Source organism: Tachyglossus aculeatus, chromosome 16 (assembly GCF_015852505.1).
Source record: "Tachyglossus aculeatus isolate mTacAcu1 chromosome 16, mTacAcu1.pri, whole genome shotgun sequence".
In the NCBI taxonomy this organism is placed as follows: Eukaryota; Metazoa; Chordata; class Mammalia; order Monotremata; family Tachyglossidae; genus Tachyglossus; species Tachyglossus aculeatus.
The window spans coordinates 30,118,846-30,144,833 of NC_052081.1; the positions used below are offsets into that span (position 1 = coordinate 30,118,846).

Genomic DNA, 25,988 nt, shown 5'->3' on the forward strand with positions numbered 1-25,988 from the left:
GGGGCGGGCGGGCTAGTGAGAAGCATTAGAAGTGCCAGCCAAAGAGACTGGGTGGTCAGAGAACCGTTTTGGTAAAACCAAAGTTAGCATTTCCAGGAGAAGAGAGTGATCCACAGTGTCAAAGACAGATGAAAGGCCAAGGTAGAGTAGGTTAGAGTTCATTAGATTTGGTGAGGAGGAAAGTAGGGCAGGGAAGTAGGGGAAGATGCAGAGGATGAGGAGCAGGAGGACAAGGAGGAGTTCATTAGTATAGTGCCCGGCACAAAGTAAGCTCTCACAAATACCATTATTATTATTGATGACATTGAGGAATGTGGTCTCACTGGAATGAAAAGGAAGGTAAACTAAGTTGTCAAGAGTCAAGATGGGAAATGGAAGAGAGGAGGTAGAAGAAACAGCATGTTCTACTGGTTAGAGCCTGGACCTGAGAGATAGGACCTGGGTTTTAATCCTGGCTCTTCCAATTGTCTGGTGTGTGACCTTGGGCAAGTCACTTAGCTTCTCTGTGCCTCAGTTGCCTCATCTGTAAAATGGGGATTAAGACTGGGAGCCCCTCATGGGACATGGACTGTTTCCAATCTGAATAGCTTGTATCTACCCCATTGCTTAGGACAGTGCCAGGAATGCAGTAAGTGCTTAATAAATACTGGACTGTGGACTATGTCCAACCTGATGATCTTGTATCTACCCCAGTGCTTAGTGCAATGCCTGGCACATAGTAAATGCTTAACAATTACCAGAATAAAACCACTGTTAGAACAAACAACAAAAAGCAGATGTACACAACCCAATCTAGGAATTTGGATGGAATGGGAGTAGGGAGATGGGACAATAGCTGGAGTGTACAGTGAGAGCCAAAAAAGTTTATTTTAAGTACAGGGAAGAAATAAACTTGTTTGAAGGTAGAGGGGAATAAGCCATCAGAGAATTAGACTAAGAGAAGCAGCATGGCTTAGTGGTAAGAGCCCGGGCTTGGGAGTCAGAGGTCATGGGTTCTAATCCCAGCTCCCTCACTTGTCAGCTTTGTGACTTTGGGCAAGTCACTTAACTTCTCTATGCCTCAGTTCCCTCATCTGTAAATGGGGATTAAGACTGTGAGGCCCACGTGGGACAACCTTATGACCTTGTATCTACCACAGTGCTTAGAACAGTGCTTGGCACATAGTAAGCACTTAACAAATACCAACATTGCACCATTATTATTATTATTATTATTATTATTATTATTATCATTACGTTGAAGATCGTGGCTGAGGAGGGAAGAGGAATGATACTTTTAGGGGATGAGAGAGAATGGGGTCAGATGCAGAGTGGTTAGATTACAAAACAGGAAGGGGTTCCCCTCTTGAGGGATATCTGAGAAGGATGAGAAACAAGATTTAGATGAAAGGAGGCAATGGAGAGGTGAGGGGGAAATTTGTTGAGCTCACCCGTGATTGCTTTGATTTTTGTCAACACAGTACTTGTCCAGGTCATCAGGGGCTAGAGATGAGGAGGAAGAGGGGCACTAGAGACTTAAAAGAGGGAGTTAAAAATCTGAGTAGCTGGAAGAGGAAGTGGGAATAGGTTCCTAATCCTTTCACAAAATCTGTCCTGGACAAAAATCCCCACTCTCTAATAAGCCACCCCAAAGCCACTACACTAGCCAGATCAGCTGCCCTGGAACATAGCAACACTCATATTGGAGCAGACTTGGGCTGGAAACTTCTGGGAGTTTGTGGTCTGTTTTCAGATTCAGGGCTTAAATCCACAAAAGACAGAACTTCCTTTTGAAAGGCAGTTTCTTGATCAACCATAAAGGGGAATTCATTTTTTTTAATGGTATTTGTTAAGTACTATATGTCAGGCACTGTCCTAAACTCTGGGGTAGATACAAGCTATACAGATTGGACACATTCCTGTCCCACATGATGCTTACAGTCTTAATCCCCATTTTACAGATGAGGGAACCGAGGCCCAGAGAAATGAAATGACTTCCCCAAGGTCACACAGCAGACAAGTAGCAGAGTCGGGATTAGAACCCAGGTCCATCTTACTCTAAGGCCTGAGATCCGTCCCCTAGGCAATACTGCTTATCTTGAAAGTTGAGTTTAACAGAGTTCAAATCCAGAAAGAGGGAAAAACTGGATAATTCTTGTCTTCAAATTATTGAGATGGAAGAAGGAAGAGCTGGAAGTTTTTCATTCATCGGAGGTTGTAGGACTGAGGCCCAGAACTCCACTTGCTTATATGCAAGATCTCAGCAACTCTGCTGGGGACTTTGCATGTGCTCCAGTTAACACAATTACCAGATGTGTGAAACTGAATAAAAATCCCCAGGATCAGATCCCCATTGGCATCATCAATCATCATTGCCCAGGAAGGTCCTCAGAGGTTTTGAACCTAAATACGGTCATGTCAGACTCCATTTGACATTTCAAATCCAACTGACACTGGATTCTCCACAGAGACATAGATGGATGATTTAAGCACATTTCTTGGTATAACTGAGATTGGAAAAGGTATTTCTATAGCCCTGGTGGTTGACAGCATTGCATGCTTTGGTAAAATCAACAAAATTGCATACTTTATGGCTTACATATTCCCTTTCATGGCTTGTCTCCCTGTTGCTGTTTTCTCTTCAGTGCCACACTATGCTTGACTGGTCCATGTTTCCTACCAAGAGCCACCTGAGGAGAATGGTTCCTTTGAATAAAAGAACACAGATATGCCACAGTGGCCACTGATACAATTTTTTAAGGCTCTGTGGCTTCAAGTCTATTGTCCCTCATAGATAGACGACATAGAAATACATTCTCAGAACATCCACTAGAATGTCTAACTTTCTCACTTTTCATCGTTGTGATAGCCAGTGCTATAAAACATTTCAAAAGTAGACAGTTCCTTTACACTATCTTGATGCTTAGGGGTGGATTTTGTCAATCAAGCAGTGCTACTTGAGTCAAGTTCTTGGGAGAGTGCAGTACAACAGATTTGGTAGACACATTCCCTGTCCACAAGGAGTTTACAGTTTAGAGTCTATAGTCAATTCATCTATAACATGTGTTTTCATAACACAATTTGGATCTGATACTACTGTTGTATTAGGGAACATTTATTTCTCAGCTTAAGTCTGTTCACGGTATTGCCTGATCCATGCTGGAGCAAGGAGATTTGTTGAAGAAAGAAATGGTTGAAATGGTTGTGTGCATGTGGCATTGATCTAGCCTCTACTCAACCTTACTGTGCCACAAATTCCTTTGGAGCTCCTTGTAATAATAGTAATAATAATGATAATTATCGTACCTGTTAAGTGCTTACTATGTGCCAGGCAATATTCTAAGCCCCGGGGTAGATAGGAATTAATCGAGTTGAACACAGTTGCTGTCCCACAGAGGGCTCACAGTCTAAATCCCCATTTTACAGATGAGGGAACTGAGGCACAGAGAAGTGAAGTGACTTGTCCTAGGTCACACAGCAGACAAGTGGCAGAGCCAGGATTAGAACTCAGGTCCTTCTGACTCCAAGGCCCATGCTCCATCCACTACAGCTGCTTCCTTAGTGCAGTGCTTGTCACATAATGAGTGCTTAGCAAATACCACAGTTATTATCATAGGTGGTAAAAAGGGACACTATTTTTGAATGCTGCTTCCACAATTATTGCTCTGCTTGATTTCTTCATAGTTTTGAATCAGAGTGCTGTACACTGTAAGCTCCTTGTGGGCAAGGCTCAGGTCTAACAAGTCTATTTGTATTTTAGTTTCTTCTCCTACTTAGACTGTGAACCCAGTGTGTGACAAAGACTATGTCTGTCCTGATTATCTTGTATCTACCCCAGCACTTAGAACAATGCTTGACACATAGTAAATGCTTAACAAATACCATAATCATCATGTAGTGCAGTGCTCTGCACACAGTAAGCACTCAGTATCATTAATTGATTAATAACTATCACTACTTTCTCAACAAAAAATCAGTCACAAGCATCCTATAGATTTTAAGTAACTAGTTGCTGACTGACAGTCTTCTTTATGAGAAATTTATTTCATTTTCACCATTAATTGAATGATTAAGTACCACTGATGGATTTAAAGGGCATATATTCAAAGGAGAGACTGAACAGAAAAGTTAAGCACACTTACCACGATCTGGATCAGTTAGTGAAACCTGAAGGAAACAAAAACGATAACAAAGGATTTGTTAGTTCTTCTCAAAAACAGAATGGTAAGAATGAAGTATGTAGGAAATGGGCTGGGGATAGTGACATCCACACCTACCCTTGCGATGAGACAAAGTTGGGTAACTCACAAGATTTCAAGTCTGATTGGATACTTGGTTTCCAGGCTTGGAAAAGCCTACCTGGAGAAGTGGTGTGGCTTAGTGGCAAGAGCACGGGCTTGGGAGTTAGAGGTCGTGGGTTCTAATCCCAGCTCCTCCACTTGTCTGCTGTGTGACCTTGGGCAAGTCACTTCATCATCATCATCATCATCAATCGTATTTATTGAGCGCTTACTGTGTGCAGAGCACTGTACTAAGCACTTGGGAAGTACAAGTTGGCAAAATATAGAGACAGTCCCTACCCAACAGTGGGCTCACAGTCTAAAAGACTTCACTTCTCTGTGCCTCAGTTATTTCATCTGTAAAGTGGGAATTTAAAGTGTGAACCCCACATGGGACAGCCTGATTACCCTGTATCTACCCCAGTGCTTGGCACATAGTAAGCACTTAACAAATACCATAACTATTATTATTAGGCACAGACAGGATACAGATCTAGGTTGCTTCTTTGAGTAAAGAATGAAAATGCTGACACTGCCACCACCGTCCAGATGCCCAGGGTAGGTAACCCATCCTTTTTTTGTGTTCTTTTTTGCCCTTCTCCCTCTCTCTCTTGGCCCCATCCACATTTGCCCCATCCAGTCTTGGAGCTGACCAATATTACTTTAAGGGGAGGATAGTAGGTCTAGTAGAAAGGGCAGGATGAGAAGGTGCCCGTATCCTATATACTATCTGGAAGCCCTTCTAGATAGTCTAGACACCTTTGCATGAGAAGCAGAATGACCTAATAGAGCACAGGCATGGGAGTCAGAAGGACTAAGTTCCAACCCTGGCTCAGCCACTTATCTTTAGAGTGACCCTGAGCAAGTCACTTAACTGCTCTGTGCCCCAGTTACCTCATATGTAAAATGGGGATTAATACTGTGAGCCCCAAGTGGCACATGGACTGTGTCCAACCTGATAAGATTGTATCTACCCCAGAGCTTAGTACAGTGCTTGGCACATAGTAAGCACTTAACATTAGCAGAAATAAACCTATGTAGCCTCCATACTGGCCCTGCACTCTCAGGTGTCCCATCTGGAAAACTTGTCCCATCCACGGTCTTTCAAAAGAAGTCTGCTTATCCCACACAACCTGCAGACTTTTCCAGCTCAACCTGCAGGTGCCCATGAATATTGACAGCAAAGTTACAGGTTGAGCTGGGTAAGGAAATATTTTTGTGGGTTTGGGTCAAGTAATAATAATAATAATGACAATGACAATAATGACAATGACAATTAATAACAATAATAATGATGACATTTGTTAAGTGCTTACTATGTGCGAAGCACTGTTCTAAGTGCTGGGGGGATACAAGGTGATCAGGTTGTCCCACAGTCGATCCCCATTTTACAGATGAAGTAACTGAGGCCCAGAGAAATTAAGTGACTTACCCAAGGTCACACAGCAGACATGGGGCAGAGCTGGGATTAGAACCCATGACCTCTGACTCTCAAGCCTGTGCTCTTTCCACTGAGCCACGTTGCTTCTAGCAGTGTAGTCTGTGAGTGGGGATCAATGTGTCCAAAGAATCAAACATATCTTGTATCTACCCCAGAGGTTAATATAGTGCCTGTCACATACTAAGCACTTAAACACCATAAAAGTATCCAAAAACACATTTTTTTTTGTAGTAAGGCTGCATGATTGAGGAGGGAATGGCTTTGATTTTCCAAGTACAACTTGTGGAGAATTTCTTTGTGGTGAATGAGCTGGGGTTGGGGTCTGAGCTCCACCTGGCTTCCCACAACGATGAGACTCTTACTCAGCTCTGAGCAAGGGGAGAATAAAAAAATCAGACTGGAAATGCTGGAGTTAAATAAGCCTCTCCAGAGATTGAAATTCCCATCTCAGACAGTGCTTTCCTACTTTCTTTGATCTGTTGCAAACCTATTTTGTTGTCCCCACCTCCACCACAAATCCAGGGTGGTTGGAGAGAGGAAGGGGGCAGGGGTGCAGATGCAAACGGGGAAGGAACAGAAGGATCCGCACTGGCAGAAATACCACACATATACACATATTTCATGGACTTGTGTGCAGATCATGCATGTGTTGCTCATGCGTGAGCATACTTGGGAGCTTGCCTGACTGTGCAAAAGAGCCCAGTATGGGCAGGGATTGTCTCTCTACATTGCTCTATTTCACTTTCCAAGCTCATAGCACAGTGCTCTGCACACAGTAAGCACTCAATAAATACGATTGAATGAATGAATAAAAATCTAAAATGGCAGCATCAGTGCTCTCCAGGTACACTGTGACTGTGTACTCTCTTGAACTGTGAGCCTCATGTGGGACAGGGACTCTCTCCAACCTGTTTATCATGTATCTATCCCAGTGCTTAGACCAGTGCTTGACATATAGAAAGAGCTTAATAAATACCATAATAAATAATAAAAATACACCAGATACTAGAGAGCCCTTTGTACTGTGTACTGTGTACTGGTTGAGATTTTTAATTTAGTTAATAATAATAATGATGGCATTCACTACGTGCTAACTATGTGCAAAGTACTGTTCTAAGCGCTGGGGAGGTTACAAGGTGATCAGGTTGTCCCACGGGGGGGCCTCACAGTCTTAATCCTCATTTTATAGATAAGGTAACTGAGGCGCAGAGATATTAAGTGACTTGCCCAAAGTCACACAGCTGACAGTTGGCGGAGCCGGGGTTTGAACCCATGTTCAAATCAAGCACACCAGAAATCTAATTTCTTTTTTGAATTCCAGTTCTCTAAGTCTCAGAAAGAGCCTTGGACATGGCAGACCAATGAGGAAGTCATAACCATTTCATGAGTACTGGTTTTTTCGCTGTCCCCTGGATAGGGCCAGTGGAATCATTTCCCACATTAGCTGAACACCCAAATGTAGTAGGAACTGCACCATGAAGAGTATCACACTTCTTGATTAATTTTTACACTGAAATGCCCAGGGGCTCGGAGGTATTTTCATAGAAACTTCATGGGTTTGGGGCCCTAGTGTTGCCAGTGTGCTGGGTGACTGACAGACCTCAGTATCCAGGCCTTCATTGAAAGGTCCATGGCTATATAGTCAATGACCAGCAGATGGCGAACTTACCTTTGGAAGGGAATGGGAAACCAAGTCAGAGAGAGAAATCGAACGAAGTGAAGCAAACGCATTCCAAAATTTGTTTCCATTCCCATTTTTTTCTCTCTACAGGCAATCAGTATTAGTTACTCTTTTCAAGGAGGTAGAATAGTTCAAACCCATTGCGTTCAGAGTTATATTTCTAGAGTTTTCAGGAAAAAACTGGCCTGCCGGTGTGGCCTAGAAGAGAGACTGGAGGACTGAGAGCCAGGAGACTTGGGTCCTAAACCTGGCTCAGCCCTTTGCATGCTGATTGACCTAGAGAAAGGCACTTAACTTCTCTGGGCCTCACTTTCCTTTCCTATAAAATAGGAATTGACTATCTGATCATCCTATTCCTAAGGCTGTGAGCCCTGTGTGAAACATGGACAGTGTCTGATTTTACTGGATTGGATCTCATCTAACACCTAGCACAGTGCTTGGAACATATTAAGTGCTTAACAAATATGACAATTATTACCATCTTCGAGGGAAACCACAGTTTTATGAAGCACACTTAAAAAAGACAAATTTCCTGAATAACTTGCTTGGTATATGCCATAAAATACAACAATTTATGGCAAAATTTTAAATTTGATAACAGACTGATTCTATTTTACAGTAACTTGCTTGTAAAATATATATGCATATATATTATATATATCATATACATATATACATATACACATAGTAAGTGCACACACACACATATATATATTTATACCTATTAATATACATATGCGCTAAGCACTGAACTGTGCTCTAGGGAAGATCATCAGGTCAGGCACAGTCCCTGTCTCACATAGAGTTTCACCATGTAGGCGGGGAACAGATATCCAATCCTTATTTTACAGATGTGGAAACTGAGTCACAGAGAAGTAAAATGACTTCCCCAAGGTTATACAGCAGGCAAATATCAGAGTTAGGTTTAGAACCCAGGTGCTCTAATGCCCAAGCCCACACACTTTCCACTACACCACACTGCTTCTCAGGGAAGTTAACTGAAAATCCAATTTATTTTGATTATACGGCTTTGAAATATTTTTATATCTTACTCATAAGATAGACAAAAACACTTGGAAAATTTTCATTGTCCACCACCCTTCAGAGCTATTCTGTGGAGGGAATTTATTTTTTGATTTTCTTTGCCACCAGCCTGCCCAGTACTGTCTTGACAGTCAATACTCTACAAGAGCAAGTGATAAGTTATTAGTTTAATGTTGTCTGGTGCCTCTTGGGCCTCTCTCAGGGGCACTAGAAAAAATCAAGAGCAGTATATAGAAAAAAATCAACTCTGTGTTCTTCTGGTAGGGATTTTGGAAGCTTTCTTTCTTAAACAAAATGACCTCTACATGTCTTTCATCTCACATTGTTTATCTGTTGGGACACTTACAATGTAGGCTTCTTGAAAGAGGAGCTAGAACTAACTATATACAATTCATGAGTGGAACTTCTTACCCAGTAACCACTTATTACTCTATTACTGTTAACAGCAACCTTGCATTAAAGAATACTGAAGCATCTGTCTCTCTAAATTCAAATTGCAAGGTCTGGAATTTGAGTGTAATCTGGGGAGCATTCTTTCCTCTCTGATTCCTCTCTCTTCTTATCAACCAAGGAGACAGAAGCAACTTGGTAATTAGTGATCAGCTCACAAAGTCTGCCCCTGGAAGTTTGAAGCTGGATAGGGACATCCAAATCCCTCTGGTTGGGATCAATCAATCAGTAGTATTTATTGAGAACTTACTGTGTGCAGAGCACTATCCTAAGTGCTTAATCTGATCCATTTTATCCAGAGATTCCTCTGGAGAGACCCAGGCAAACCAGTGGTTTCTGAACCTTCATTCAGAGATCCAGTTGTTATGCTATGGCAAATCCACTTGCCTCAGCTGTCAAGCAGTGAAAACAGCCTGAAAGCTCAGCCACTGGTAGAGGAGATCAAGCAAAGAAGGGGTTTAGGTTTAAGAGTCCAGTTAATACAGGACTCCCCTCACTGCCACAAATACCGCATGTTGGAGTCTCAAAAATCCTGAAATCCATGTCGGGAATATGGTTAGGTCATTAGATTTAAAGTTTATGCAATACCATGAAGTCCTTTTTCGTTCTAAAGGTATCACCTTTCATATGGCAGGACATATGGTGATCACTTGCTGGAATCAGAAAGGATTTTTTCCCCTTCTTGATATTTACTGTCTTGCACAATTGGCAAGGGACTTTATAGATTTGCTTTCCTTTGAAATTTCAAGGAGGCACAATGTGCTAATAGGAGGGCAAACAGGATAAGAGAGGTTTGATGAAACACCATGATTCATTTGAACGATTTGATTATAAGCTCCTTGAAGGTAGATACTATGTATTTTGCTTCTGTTGTACTCTCTCAGGCACTTAATACAAGGTTCTGCACACAGTAGAGAAGTGGAAAGAGTCCAGGCCTAGGGTTCTAATCCCAGCTCCACCACTTGCCTGCTGTGTGACCTTGGGCAAGTCACTTAACTTCTCAATGCCTCAGTTATCTCATCTGCAAAATGAGGATTAAGACTGTGAGGCTATCTACCTCAAGCCTCTTCTCTTACATTTGTTTTTTAACTGTTTCACTTAAAATTCATTGCTGGACTCAAAACGTAACCACCTAGTAGTTGAATAAGGAGTAGAATCCTGCATCCATTAACAAACTTAACCCTCAAAAATTCTTCAACATTTTCTCCTTTGCAAACTCAAAGACTCAATTCTTTCTATCTCTGTTTGTGTGACTTTTCCTGTCCCTGCTCATGAGTCCTTAATAATTTTCATCACCTTTCTCTGTACCTTAGGTATTTCTGCAATGTCTCCAACATAAGGCCATATACAATCAGCAAACATTTAAACTATTTAGAAAGAGGGATAGAGATTTATAATTTCAAAGACAACATTGTGAAAAATATAATTAAAAAAACCTTTTAGAACGAGTCATTTTACATCTGAGTGAGATGTTGAGATACAGGGGAGAACAGTGCATAAGGAAAAATTCCCCATCTTAATACTAGAAGAAGGGATAATCATTGTGAAGCAGCGTGGCTCAGTAGAAAGAGCACGGGCTTGGGAGTCAGAGGTCTTGGGTTCTAATCCCAGCTCTTCCACTTATCACCTATGTGACTTTGGGCAAGTAACTTAACTTTTCTGTGCTTCAGTTACCTCATCTGTAAAATGGGGATTAAGACTGTGAGCCCTATATGGGACAAACTGATTACCTTGAGTCCCCCCCAGCGCATAGAACAGTACATGGCACATAGTAAGCGCTTAACAAATGCCATCCATTATTATTATTATTATTTGTTTAACAGCCTGGACTATGTTAACAAAATCCGGGTTTTTCCATCTGCCTCCTGAGGCCATATCTATATCCATTGAGACTTTTCCTACTTAGAACAGAGGTGGGAAGTATCTAGAAGATACGGTTTAGAGTATAGTAAGGCTAGTTATTTCATATTTATGAATTCCCAGTCTTTGGGGGAATGTTTACTAGAGCACATCATTTAGCACTGTCTCCAATTCCCACAAAGATTTGCAAATATTATCACTCCAGGAATTGCTTTATCAAGTGATTGGCCACTTTATCACAAAGAATCCCAGTGGGACACAAATATAGCCATGACTGGCAACTTATTGACATCCCCAACACAGATGGCTGGAGTGATCATCGGTTAAAGACTGTGGGGGTACTAGTGGGGTGGAGAAAGGGTTCCACCCCAATACTTAACCCTCAGGTGACAGTCATTGGTATACCAAGTCACCTCTTGGAACTCTACTGCCTGAAAAACTCAAATGTGGAATCAAATAAGAGGAAAATCATCACATGCATTTTTTCAGATCAGAAAACATTTTTGGAGCATTCCTACCAAGATTTTAGCATCCTGTTGGAGTCACACAGGAGTGTCACTCCCAAGGAATTGGAAAGTTAACTCACAACTCAAATTTCACCTGAAACACTTGTTTTCAAATTGCTCAAATTAAATATTTTTAAATCACTTTGTTTCCTGTGGAATTAGTCTTTCAGCCAGTTAACTCCAAAGGTGTCCTGGCTTATAAAACAATGAGATTGAAAAACTCATTCATCTTGGAACACAAAAACTCTACACAACACCATTTAAAGCTAAGACTTCTTAATTATAAATTAATTACTAGTCTCTCTGGGTTGGTTTCAATAAAATCTATGCCAACTTACAGAGCATAATTATTTTGAAAGAATACTCACAACAAAGGATATGTCCCCCACCAAAACCATTAGAGGAAGGACAAGCAGTGAAGAAATCTTGCTAATCATCTTTGCCAATGAACGTTTTTGGCTATACATGAATTTCTTTTGTTGCCTGTCCTTATAGAAAAAAAAGTCAAACTTGAAGAGTTCAGGAACAAATGAATAGGATGCAAATTATTAACTAGGCATCAAATATTGTTTAATGTTTAATGTTTTGTAAAGAAACACTCTTGATTAAACAGTTTTGACTATTGGCTATGTCTTGGTCACATGGTTAAGTTTCTGTGCCCATAGGGCATATTTCTAAATAGAAAGTTAGAAAGTTTAACTGCTTCTTCATTTCTGTGTCTAAGTCAGTTTAGTAGATTCCAGAAGTTATAAGATAAGAATTCACAACAGCTTAACCAGTAGCAAAGACGGCAAGATGAAAAGCATTAGATAATACATGGATTTATGTAATGTGTCCTCGGTTTAGTTGATACGCGCTGAATATTAATAGAGTCCTGATTCATCAAGTCTCACACAGCATTAAGGTATGGACTGGATTCTAACAACATCACACTTTATATTCATGAAGGATAAATTAAAGGATGCAAAACTGCTATTGACAAACATTGATTATATGAACTTTGAAGTCCCGCCAAGAGTTACTTGTCAGCCTCAAAAGTTTTCTTTTAAATCTCATTGCATAAGGCTTTTACTTTAATTATATTTTAGCCAATCTTTGATCAACAAAAATATAGCTCATATAGGAAAACTATTTCCTGTGCATTTCATTTAGCAATGTCCTTTTTATAGGTGGAACTACAAAGAGCAGCATCAATTTAGCCCATGTACTGTTTACTTGGGCAAAATTGATCTCTTAAATGAAGCATCTTGAGCTACTGTAAACATTGTTCCCTAGCCAATCTGTATCAAACTGTCATTATACCCCCATGGCAACTGAAGTGAAGTAAACCAGTGGGCGGCATACAAGGTCAAAGAAAGGCCTGAGTTCTAATCCCCTTAGTGATTACTCTTTCTGTTGACTCAGGTAAACTACTTTTTAAATCACGCCTGAATTGCCCTTCAGTGGCACACTTGCCCCTTCTTACTCACCTTTCTGACTCAAATGTACATGGCTATGTACATGGCTATGGAAGCAGGTTGGTTTAGTGGAAAGAGCATGGGCTTGGGAGTCAGAGGACATAGGTCCTAATCCTGGATCTGCCACTTGTCTTCTGTGTGACCTTGGGCAAGACACTTAACTTCTCTGTGCCTCAGTTACCTCATCTGTAAAATGGGGATTAAAAGTGTGAGCCCTACATGAGACAACCTAATTACCTTGTATCTACCCCAGTGCTTAGAACAGTGCTCGGCACATAGCAAGCGTTTAACAAATACCATAATAATAATTATTATTATTGAATGTAAATGAGAAGCAGCTTGGCGTAATAGAAAGAGTATGGACCAGGAATCAGGAGACCTGTGTTCTAATCCTGACTCTTCCAGTCAGTCAATCAGTCGAATTAACTGAGGGCTTACTATGTGCAGAGCACATTCTGTGTGACCTTAGGCAAATCGCCTAACTTCTCCGTACCTCCATTTGCTCATTTGTAAAATGGGAATCATAGACTGTTCCTCCGCATGGGACAAATATTGAGTCTGAGTTGATTATCCCCAGAGCTAGGCACATAGTAAATGCTTAATGAATACTATGATTATTATGCTATCCATATATGGGATTGCACATACAGAACATATTCATAGAGTAGGGGCAAAAATGGTAAGGGGGACAGTGGGAAGGGGCAAGTGTGAGAATGACACATGTCCCCTCTTAGAACTTAGTAATTGAAGTGGCTTGGCCTAGTGGAAAGAGCACGGGTCTGGGAGCCAGAGGACCTGGGTTCTAATTCCAGCTCCATCATAATAATGTCTGCTGTGTGACTTTAGGGAAGTCACTTCACCTCTCTGTGCCTCAGTTATCACATCTGTAAAATGGGGATTCAATACCTGTTCCCCTTCCTTCTTAGACTGTCAGCCCCCTTTGAGGCAAGGACTGTGTCCAACCTGATTAACTTGTAATTACCCCAGTGCTTAAAACAGCGCTTGACGTATTGTAAGAGCTTAGCAAATGCCATTATTAATTGTAGTTCCCGTTACAAGGTCTAAGTACCCATAGTGCAAAAGAGTCAAAGGATCCTACGTATCATTCAGAGGGCTAAAGGAGCTGAAGTAATGAGGATTGGCCCTATCTGGAAGCAGCTAAAGGCACATGGATTAAGGGAGGTGTTGATGCTACCTATTAAGAAAACCTTTTTAATCTGGGTGGATCTGCTGAGAACTTTCATTTTCCTCAAATCTATCTAGTAATTCCTCTGCAAGTCTTTCAGATGAACCACCACAAAATTATCCAGAAAGAAAAAAAATAAATAAAAACTCACTCTCTTCACTGAACTATAGGCATATTTTTTCACAAGAAAAAATAGTCTTATAATTATCCTGGGTGTTACGGTCAATACTAGTATTCCTCTGAGAATGGAAATTCTAGAGGACTGGAGGAGAATTGTTCTAGCAGAAAGCAGTGTCTCCGGCCTGAGTGGCCTCCAATATTGGAACTGAAAATTATAAAATAAAAAAGGCAACAAGACCCACCCAAAAGATCCTTTCCCCTTCCCAAATAGCTCATGTTGGCATATTTGTCCTTTAGTTTGTAAAACAAACTTCCATAGCACATCCACGTCAAATAGTTCATTTTATCCTCAGTTATTTCTGAGGCAGTCCCATTTGACTAATGAGAAAACTGAAGGACACAGAGAATTAACAGGGCACACAGCAGGACCGTGGTAGTTCTGGGGCTAGTACCCAGCTCTCTGATTCCTTTTTGCCCATTGCCAAATCAGAGAAATCTATGGTAAGCAGATTAAAACATCTTTTTCCTTTTCCTTTTAGATGGTTTGGTGGTAGGTGGTTTCTGTTTCTAGATTGAATTTCTCTAGGATACATCTTTCAATTTCATATAATAAACAAATTATGCTGCCTTAACACTAATGATTACCTTCTCTTTTCCCCCTCCCTGGAATAGATCTGTAGTCTTCTTCCCCTGAATATAGTTTGAAATTAAAGTAATACAAAATCATACCAACAACACCCTTTATTCCTTTTAAAGCTAAAGAGTAAGACATTATTCAAGATGTTTAGTCCTTTTAATTTGGAAGGATAATTGAATGGGTTATTTGCTGTTTGTTTATTGGTGGATTTGGAACAAATAGAGCTTGCTATCCTTATGCTTGAGGAAATGAGTTATAAGGCCTTAATTCAACTAGTCCCGGGGGAATTTCAGGGGTTATTCCTTAAATCCATTTTCCCTTGCCTTCTGTATAATATTTCTTCACATGTGGTGATGCTGGTTACTGTGGCAGTTGGAGACAAGGGCCTCTTCAAAACCCTTCTGTGTTATGCTTTTCATCTAGCACTGATATTCTTTGATAAAACTGTTTCTTAGCTATCTCCAACAGACAAGTAAGGTTCCTAATGCCTCATTGAAGAGATATTGTTCACAGGACCAGAAAGAAGGTAAACAGCTCATCCAGATGTCCCTAACTACTGCTGTAGGGCCTCCACACTAAGCTCCAGAAGATGATAATAATAATGATAATAATGGCATTTCTTAAGCATTTACTATGTACCAAGCACTGTACCAAGTGCTGGACTAGATATAAGATTATCAGGTCAGACAGTCCCCTGATCCACGTGGGGCTCACAGTCAAAGGGAGAGGGAGAAAAAGTATTTAATCCCAATTTGACAAACGAGGAACCTGAGCCATTGATGATGATGGTGCTGAAAGATTTTCCCCAGACCTAGCTCTTCATTTCAGTATTTACTGCACACACCAGTTCTGAATCACTTTTCCCCAAGTGATCATTAATTGTTGACTTATACAGGCAGAATTCTGAAAGTGAGCTATAAGGAATATCAATAAATTGAAACCGTAGAAACCAAATATAGAACAGCCCAATATGAATTAAACAACATCCTAGAATCTTCACACGGTAATTGATTTGCTCATTTGTATTCTTTCCTTTCTTTAATCTTTCAGCAGGGCTTCAATCTTTTCCTTTTGCCCCTTAATTTTTTTCGGTTCATTGGATACCTACAACCATCTTTTCGATCTCTTCCTCCCATCAATCACCCATTCAAAGACACCAATCCACACACTCTGGTCTATAATCTCAGCAATTGCCAAGAGCTGCCACCTAGACTGAGTGAAGCTCATTGTTTTAAGTGCTTCTTTGATTTATTAAATATCTCTGGATAAAAATCCACATATGTTTTACTGATGGTTGTTTTTTCCTCCTCAATATCAACTTCTAAAAGAGGAGGAAGTTAGAGATTTTGAAGCTTCATCTGTCTTAGAATAGTTGGTTCATTAAATAAACAGGGTTGTAATTAAAATTGTATAATTATCCTTTCTCATTCTAAAGAACACATCCTCTTTTCTCCTTTAAAATTAGCCGAACACTTGCTTCTTGTGGTCAATATTAACTGTACTCCAGTTTCATGTCTAAATATTATTATCTACAATTCAGCTCAACATGCACTGAGCCCAATTTTACCCTCCCTGCTTTGCCATCTCTCCCTTTTTGTCCACTGTCAACTTTCCCTGGGACATTAGCAACTTCCCCTAGGAAGTACAATTTATCCTAGCCTCTCACTACTTCTCAACTTGCCTGCCTTTGTATCTACTCCATGGTTACTTCATATGTGCCAGGAGTCTATTTTTAAATTTATTTTATTTCTCTCAGCCTTGGAGACTCTTCAACTGCTATAGAAAGTGTCTCTTTTAGGGGTTTACAGTTTCACAACCATCGATTCCTTTTCTCGCTAGGCTGTTTACCTTTGCTTTTCATTAACAATACATTAATGATTTACTTTCCTAAACGTCTATCAGATGTTGAGCCCATGAACATAAATCCATCTCTTTTCTTTTTCTCCCAGTGAGAAGAATCTTTTCCTCCCACCTTTCTATTAAAATCCAAGGGAATAATTTGTAAACTTAGATGTAAATGCTTGAGTCATTTCACTGAACACACAGGACAAATCCCTGGATCTGATCATGCTCATTTTTAACAGATTTTTGGGGTCTTCTGAGCTCCTATAGAGAAAACAGGAAATTCTTTTTAAAAACATTAGTAATTCTGTAGTGGTAGACTTTTTTCAAACCTCTTTCCACTTTTAATTTATCAACAGCTAACTTGGTGGAAGGATGCACAGACAAAGCCTTGGAAAGGTTCAAAGCTGAATTTAGAAAGCTAAGTTTTGGTTTGGGGCTCTAGAAGGCTGACATGAAAACCAGAAAAGTGGCAGTGCTGCTCAGAGTTAGGAAGAGATTCCCACAAGATCTTCTCTCTGTAAGGTCTGACAACCACCAGAAGGGATGAATGTGAGAGTGGTGTCAAGGTTTCAGAAGCAAGAATGGTGATATTAATAACAGTAACAATGTTCTCTTCACAGTACACAACACCCTCCTGGGAATGACAAAGGGTGGGAGAGTTCCATCATGTTTAAAATGGTATGGTGAATTAAATGTGCCCCTAGGGAAATAATTAAACAATGGAGCATTCTCCTTGGTCAGATAATGGGTTGAGAAAATTGTATGCACGCTATCACTGAATTAGGATCTCTTGGACACAGACCAGAAGGCCAGAGAGGAGTTTTCTACTCCCAGTTCTACTCAAACAAGTCAATCTAAACTTCAGATTCACTCCAGAGTAGACAAAAGTGGAATGCAGAGAAACTAGAGGAGCCAGATATAGAGCTGGGTCAAAATTTCAGGCAAAAATTAATACTTTCTCCCCCCAAGCAAAATGAATCCCACTGCCTGGAAGTGCCAGGGCAGGCCCTCAGGGACCAGTACTGGGATTATTACATAAGAAAATGAAGTAATAGAAGAAAGGCAATACCTCCCTTCTAAAATGGTCTCTCTGTTGATCTGTTATCCAAACTTGACCTGAGGTTAAGTAAATAAAAACTGCAGGTTTTTAAAGGGAAGATGTCAATAAACTCATGGAAAATATTTTCCTTGAATTTTTCTAAGAAATTCTCCCCCTATACATAGGACAGACCACCACCCTTCCCACCTTCAAAGCCTTTTTAAAAGTCACACCTCCTCCAAGAGGCCTTCCCCAATTAAGCCTTCTTTTCTCCCACTCTCTTTTCCTTCTGTATTGTCTATGCACCTGGATTTTTACCCTCGTAGCGCTTGATACTCACCCTCCCTCAACCCTACAGAATGCATGTACATATCCATAATTTATCTATGTCTCCCCTTCTATATTGTGAAATCACTGTGGGCAGGGAACTTATCTATCAACTTTGTTGTACTGTACTCTTCCAAGCCCTTAATGCAGTGCCCTGATACAGTAAACTCTCAGTAAATACCACTGATTGATTAGAATGCCCCCCCAAAATACTAAGATAAGGATCCTTCCTAAATGAAATGTCCAATTATCGGTAGTCTCAATACTAGCAACACCTAGACCCTCCAAAATATTTTTCTTTTCACCCAGATCTATATTTTACCAGACTTTGGATTCCCAACTTGTTTTGTTTTCAGTGAGGGAAGGTAATCCAAGTACAGGAAATAATTTTGTAAATCACTACACAAGGATCTTTGGGGGGAGGGTGGCAAGAATGAAATTAGATTGAAAGAGTTTGCTAGATCCCCACTAAACACTTGACAAGTTGAAGGAACACTGGAACAATCTACCAAGATGGTTATGGAGTCCTAATCTTGGCAGGCTTAACAAAAGATCTTATAAAAAAACCCCACCTGCCTCAAATTAGCCAATCTGTGTAGATGTAAAAAAACACCACCTGAGAGCCTTTTGAAGTTCCTTTTAGTTCTGAGAACACTTCTACTTCATGTTACAGTCTAGTGATGGGTATAAGAGACTGAGTTTTACCATTTGAATGAGAGTCTCTGTTTCTGACAGCCATAGGAAATTTTTGGATAGTTATTTATTTACAAAGTAAATTTCATTTTTTTCTCAGGTTCCTGGGCTTTCCATATGTTTTCTCCCTGCATTTTTATGGTATCTCCCTTGGAAGATAAATAAATTATTAAGAGACAAACTTCACAGCCATCCACCTTACCTTCCAGGGAGACTACACCTAGCCTGCTCTCATCCACTGGATTATCATACAAAACCAGTTCTATGGACTATTTCTCTGAAATTATTTTGCAGGAAGTTTCCTGGGGAATGCCGGTCCGCAGACAAGTAAAAAACCTATCATTGGACAGGGACATTCAAAATAACCACAAAATTCACACTCACTTCAAATAACTTCCTCTCAACCTCTGAACTGTCCCTGTGACTAAGAACAAATGCCTGGCCAATTGAAACGATGGACTTTCTATTATAGGAAATGAGGTGCATGTGTGGGTAACTGGTCATTAGCAGAACATTGACAACTTAATGGAAGTAGAAAATGATTCTGTTGGTGGGAGTCAAAAGCGGGATCTTTACAACCTCAAGAATCAGTTTTGTTCCAGCAGAGGGACATTAGCCTTCTTGTGGCCAATGCAGCATTGGGAAGTTACAACTTAGTGTTTTGGTTTAAGGGTTTGAATGAAAACATTTGAGGAGAACTTGGTTTGTTTCCACTCCTTCTAAGGCACTTTCTCTAAACACGTGAATGATGCTTCCTCCTTATGGGCAGGGAACTGTCTGCTAATTCTGTTGTATTGTAGTCTCCCAAGCACTTAGTACAATGCTCTGCACATAGTAAGCACTCAATAAATAACATTGGTTGACTGACTGTTAGGAGGTCTTATGCCTTTTTCATCCTGGGAGGGATTTTGTATCCCAATTTTATTACCCAATTAATTCAATCATACGTATTGAGCACTTACTGAGTGCAGAGCACTGTACTAAGCACTTGGGAAGTACAAGTCGGCAACATATAGAGACGTTTCTTATCCAGCAGAGGGCTCACAGTCTAGAAGAGGCAGACAGACAACAACAAAAAAAATAGACACGTGTCAAACCCGTCAGAATAAATAGAATTATAGCTATATGCACATCATTAACAAAATAGAGAGTAAATATGTACAAGTAAAATAAATAGAGTAATAAATCTGTACAAATATATGCAAGTGCTATGGGGAGGGATAGGAAGTAGGGCGGGGGGATGAGGAGGAGGAGAGGAAAAAGGGGGCTCAGTCTGGGAAGGCCTCCTGGAGGAAGTGAGCTCTCAGTAGGGCTTTGAAGGGAGGAAGAGAGCTAGTTTTCCGGATGTGTGGAGGGAGGGCATTCCAGACCAGGGGAGGGACGTGGGCCAGGGGTAGATGGCGGAACAGGCTAGAATGAGGCACAGTGAGGAGGTTAGTGACAGAGCAATGGAGGGTGCGGGCTGGGCTGTAGAATGAAAGAAGGGAGGTGTAGTAGGAGGGGGTGAGGTGATGGAGATCCTTGAAGCCGAGAGTGAGGAGTTTTTGCTGGATTCGTCGGAAAACTGAAGACAAGGGAGGCCAATTGCTATAGTACACAGATGGCTAGAAAACCAGGCTAATTAATTCAGCACCTTTCTTTATCAGGCAGTGGACTTATAATATGGAGTGAGGAATGAAATACCACATCTTTAGGAGGCCCTTTAAATGTCCAACTTTTGCCAGATCACTTGATTTTTAAAAATGGATGTACATGTCTTTCAGGAAGGTAAATTCAGATTTCTTGTCACATTAATTTTATGGCTATCTAGTGAAACACAATTAGGTATAATTCTTCCCCAACAGACAGTTATTAGATTTTCTACGATTCCCTACTTTCCTATTACACTATCTTCCCTTCCTGAAAAGACAAAATGCAAATAATTGAGTGCACATTAAATAAAAAAAGGGGAGAGAATACAGAGTAATACGTTTCACCAGTCTTACTTTTGCTCACTTAATTGGGTGGATAGCTGTATTCATATCGGGAGCTATGCGCTAATAGTTTATTTTCAAGTATGAGAAGGCATTTATTACTGCAAACGTTTTGATCACGTTTTACACCAGTTTCACAATTACATTATAGCTATATGTATGTAATATTCACTCTATATACACCTACCATGTAGGCATATCATCCATGTGTTTACACACACATGCCCCCCCGCCACACACACACACACACACACGAGACTGAGTATAGGTGAGTGTGGATATACTGAGAAAATTTTCATGAGCACTCATGGTAAAGATTTCAGGATACTTCACTCAGCCTTATGCATTCACCTTCTAGAAGGGTGGGATTGTTGAACATTTATACCCACATATATTACAAAGATTTGGCTTAGCTAAGAAAGGGTCTGAGTGTTTAACTGCAGACAAGATCTCCATCCTATCAGTTCTAGTGAAGATTACTTGTCTCCGAATAGATAACTCGATACAAAGAGGGAGAAAAAGTGAGAGGGGTGGGTAAGGCGAGAAAAGTAGCAGCAGATGATTTCAGAGAGCCTAGACCAGACAAGGCACTCTCTGCTGACCAAGGAAAAGGCTTTGATAAATGGTAGGGCAGCTCCTCAAATCCCAGACTCTGAAAGCAGGGGTGGAACGTGGTAGGAAATAATATGCGAGCCCCTGCTGTGGGAGTCAAGGAAGACTGGGGAAATAGTTCAGGCAATAAAAAAAATGTTAATATTACAGGACTGAAATGCATCTGAGTGTAATTCCAGACTTTTAAGTTCCATTTTCAAATCTTGGGAGAAAGAAAGACAGCTTCTGCCTGGGTATTTTGTCATTCTAGGTTTAAGGTGTGAATATTTCAAAACCGTATTTTTTTTCTGGAGCATTGTTCAAAGAGGTGTATTAATAAAACCTGAAAACGTCTTTCCACTGCTGTGCATTAGAAGGAATACCATTTTCAAGGGGTTGGGAGCCAAACTCAGCCAAGAGGCATCCCCCTGCTCAAACAAAGCTCACGTCATCTCCCTAACTTCCCAGATCACTGTTTCTGAGCCCGATGATCAAACATCTGGGGAACGGGATCTGAGGAAGAGATGTCCAGCACCATTTGAATGGTTTGCTGGGCCTGGAGGAAGAGGAGGAAAAGGACCCATGATAGGAGCAAGGAGGAGGAGCAAAGCAGATTGACATCAGAACACAATCATATTTCTCCAGCTCCCACCTAAGGGACTGGAACAGAAGATGAAAGAAGAAGAAAGGAAACCCAGTCAAGACATAAGCAAAGCTTCTTTGCCTTGAGCCTGAATTTTCCCCAAACCAATCCTTTCCACAAAATCACTTAGCAGTACAGGATACTGCTGGTAATAATCTGGTTTCTATGGTGATCCAGCTACCTACAACAGCAAGTGAACTCAATATTATCATCAGTGGCATCAATGTTGAAAAAGGAAGAAAGCTATCTATATGGTGGCTATATATCTGGTTTTAAATTGGATATTCTGATTTTCAGCTGGTCTGTCCCCTGTCTGGAGAGGGAACTAGATGGCTCTATGTCCAATATTTTTATTTGAAACAGTGTGGTGATGTTCTTTCCTCCTGTCAGTGCTCGATTGCATATCACTAAAATGTCTTTGTCTTCCTGCTGTGCTACCTTCTCACTCTGGTTCCATCTGACTTTACTTGCTTTGATGTTTAAGCACTTACCTTGTGTAGGGCACTGGGCTATGTCCTGGGGAAAGGTACAAGGATATAGTCACATCCAGTTTCTGATGCTCAGAGGGGCTGATCATCTGGAGTAGAAAGAGAGCAATAATGATGGAAAACAACAACAGAACAAATTCCATAAAAATCAACTCTTCAACAAAAACAACAGTTCAACTAGAACAGTGACAAAGCCCTATTGGGAGGACTGGATTTCAGGTTCCTCATTGCTCCAAGCAGAGTTGTCTTTGGGCCAAATCAATGCAATCTTCCTAGTGTATTAAAAGTTGGGCAGTTCTATTTCTTCAGCTGCCCTACATAAGAGAGAGAGAGAGAGAGAGAGAGAGAGAGAGAGAGAGAGAGAGAGAGAGATGGCTTAAAGCCACAATGGTGGGCATCATTTCATGGATGATGAGCAACCCCCTCCAACCCAGCACCTCCCAAACCCTACACTCCCACCAGACTGATCCTGGTAGAAGCAGTAGCAATAGTATTAATAGTATTTATTAAACACTTACTGTGTGCAGATGAGTGTATTAAGTGCTGGGAGAGAATACCCAGGTGATCATCAGATATGATCCCTATCCCTTGGGGGACTCACAGTCTAAACAAGAATTGTTCATTCTCACCCACCTTCTGTCCCAGCGGTTGGAAGAAATGCTGTCAGGGCTTTGCCCCACAATGATCTTTCAGCTAGCAAATGTCCACCTCTTCAGAAAAACATCTACTTCCTTCCAACTATTTGTCCCTGTCCTTTCACCCTGAGAAAAACACCATCCATTCGTTTTTTAAACACCCCAATATTTTCACTTCAGAATGCAGATTTCTCTCATCTCTGAGATCTCCTTTCACAGGAATAGTGTCCTGGATTGATTTCACTCTAGGTATTAGTCTATCCAGAGCACTAAATCTACTCTTGAGCACAACTAATGAGCCCCATTATACTATTTATCTTTTCTCCTTCCTCATTCTCTCGGCTTTACCATAATCTTCAAAGCTTTAAAGGCTTAACAGAGACTTAAAATTCTTCTTAGGCATGGAATAATTCTAATAAAACAACATATTGATGAGTTAAACGTAAATAAATCAGAATCATCCTGTGTGAACATTTCTCTGAAAGTGCATCTATACTTACCTCTGGGACTGAAGCTTTTTCTTTGCCTTTTGGCACGATCTTGTTGTTAACAGATTTTAATATTTCAAGGATGAACCTTGAGCAAGATCACCAACCTGGTGAGTTTAGACAAATGAAAATTTTGAGAAAAATGTTTAATTTTTGGTCAAGGATCACAACATGTACCAGCAGTTAAAATTCACGGAAGTAAAAACATAAAGTTCAAAGCCTTTGGCTTTTAAAAATTAATGGCAGCTTTAAAATACAATTTGGGGTGCTTAATTATTGCAAATATGGACACATATAAGTATGAATATAGCCCTCAGGATTTATATGACATGGCTCTGAAGCTAAACAAACATACTATATTTATCCAGTACAAACGTTTTGGAAAACATTTGTCTAAAAGTGTATTAACTACACATCTATTTGGAATCAAAATAAACATTTTCATAGAGTTTTCACCTACTCTGTCAACAGTTTTTGCAAATATTTTGATCTACCATGGAGTGTTCTCTTTCTATATATAAACAAGATAAAATATTTAAAAATATTGATTGTCTTTAATGCTGTAAATATTTGGATGCAAAAACAATTGAAACTAAAGTTCCATCCTGTGAACATTGGTGGGCAAAGATTTTTTGAAAGAAGACTCTTTCTGCTCTTGAATCACTACTCCGTAAATAACATGCATGTCTCTACAACAACTGATCCAAAAATATATTTTGGTTAAGATACCAAAAATATATTTTGCTCCAGATATCTAGATAAATGTTCTTTTTGTGGACATGAGTTAACCAGATAATTTGCTAGCATAGATCCAACCATTTAATAAATCTGGTAAAAAAATAAAGCTATTTTAAAAAAATCCAAATTTTATTTTCAAAAGAAATCATAGCAACTCAAGTACAAGTGAAATAGAGACAGTGTAGGAATATTAATAAAGCATATTTATCACAAGAAAATATTCTCTATGTGTCCTTAAACACATTCCATGCACGAGGCTGCCCATGGCTATTGGCTGCCATTCTTAAATCATTTGTGGGACAAATAACAATAATAATGATAATTATGGCATTTGTTAAGTGCTTACTCTGTGCCAGGCACTGTTCTAAGAGCGGGGTAGATATGAAGTAATCAGGTTGGACACAGTCCATGTCCCACACAGGGATCACAGTCTTAATCCCCATTTTACAGATGAAGGAACTGTGGCATAGAGAAGTTAATAATAATGATGGTATTTGTTAAGCTCTTACTATGTACCAAGCACTGTTATAAGTTAAGTGACTTGCCCAGAGTCACAGAAGAAAAGTGGCAGACCTAGAATTAGAACCCGTGGACTTCTGACTCCCTGTTCCGTGCTCTATCCACTAGGCAAAATTTCCTGCTATATTCTATTGCAACAGGCTAGGTTTTCACTGCTGGACACTGCTGAGAACACTTCCCCAGTGTCACTTGGAGCTACGGTACATGTGTACCATGTAAATGGTCTATAAATAAAAATGCAATAAAACCAAAATAAATCAAAATAATTAAACCAAACACATTCCTGGGGCTCCTGGCAAAGGGGCAGGGAAAGGGAGGGGCTCAGAATGAAAAGTGGATTTACTTTTACCCTTAGTGAAGAATAAAGACATAAGGAAATGGACACTCACATCTGTAATTTGGGGCAGTACTTTGAAAAACATTCCCTGGCTACATTTGGTCCCCATGTACATAGAATTTGGACTGGCCAAAGGCAAAAAAGAGGAGCTTTCATCCCAATCCAAATCCTGAACGTTGATTTTCTCGGAAAAGAGTCATCTCAGCACAGACATCTGGCATGTAGAAATTACACCGAAGTTCCTCGTGAAAAGATCGAATATTCTGGAGCAATATGGGACATGGTTGAGGATATTATAACTGACCATGGCCTCAAATGTTCTGGTTAATAGATGGGAGAGGCCCCAACATCCAGCTGGATTTATATCTATTTATGTTACCGTGCTGAAAAGGTAGAAAAGGACCAGACCAAGCAAATGGCCCTGCTTCACTCCAAAAGTGATGAGGAAAAGGTCAGGTGGGGTTCTTTCAGCTCTCAATTGACCAATCATTCCAACGTGGAGTAGCTTAAGAATCTTGTTGAATTTCTCAAGTCAGTCACAATAAATGTCAAGCAAAACCATTGCCAGTATTTGTTGAATGGCCATCAATCAATGTCCCACCGTCAACCCCCGGCCCACGTCCTTCACCTGGCCTGGAATGCACTCCCTCCACACATCTGCCAAACTAGCTCTCTTCCTCCCTTCAAAGCCCTACTGAGACCTCACTTCCTCCAGGAGGCCTTCCCAGACTGAGCCCCCCTTTTCCTCTCCTCCTCCCCATCCCCCCGCCCTACCTCCTTCCCCTCCCCACAGCACTGTATATATTTGTACAGATTCATTACTACATTTATTTTACTTGTACATATTTACTATTCTATTTATTTTGTTAATGGCGTGCATATAGCTAAAATTCTATTTGTTCTGACGATTTTGACACCTGTCTACATGGTTTGTTTTGTTGTCTGTCTCCCCCTTCTAGACTGTGAGCCTGTTGTTGGGTAGAGACCATCTTTATATGTTTCCAACTTGTACTTCCCAAGTACTTAGTACA

The 25,988-nt window shown here is 40.4% G+C and overlaps 1 protein-coding gene across 5 annotated transcripts in view; it reads right to left on the reverse strand.

Moving 5' to 3' along the window:
* Nucleotides 1–25,988, reverse strand: part of HABP2 (hyaluronan binding protein 2) — a 169,126-nt gene that overhangs the window by 18,826 nt on the left and 124,312 nt on the right. The window contains exons 7-10 of one of the 5 annotated variants that reach the window (XM_038758138.1): nucleotides 23,376–23,470; nucleotides 22,244–22,329; nucleotides 11,610–11,729; nucleotides 4,122–4,146 (exon numbers count right to left, since the gene is read on the reverse strand). In XM_038758138.1, the coding sequence (XP_038614066.1) occupies nucleotides 4,122–4,146; nucleotides 11,610–11,708 (124 nt within the window). In that variant the 5' untranslated portion in view covers nucleotides 11,709–11,729; nucleotides 22,244–22,329; nucleotides 23,376–23,470. Of the gene's footprint in view, nucleotides 1–2,566; nucleotides 2,670–4,121; nucleotides 4,147–11,609; nucleotides 11,730–12,710; nucleotides 12,726–22,243; nucleotides 22,435–23,375; nucleotides 23,471–25,988 lie in introns of those variants that run through there. The other 4 variants (XM_038758140.1, XM_038758139.1, XM_038758142.1 and 1 more) reach the window with 4 other exon arrangements.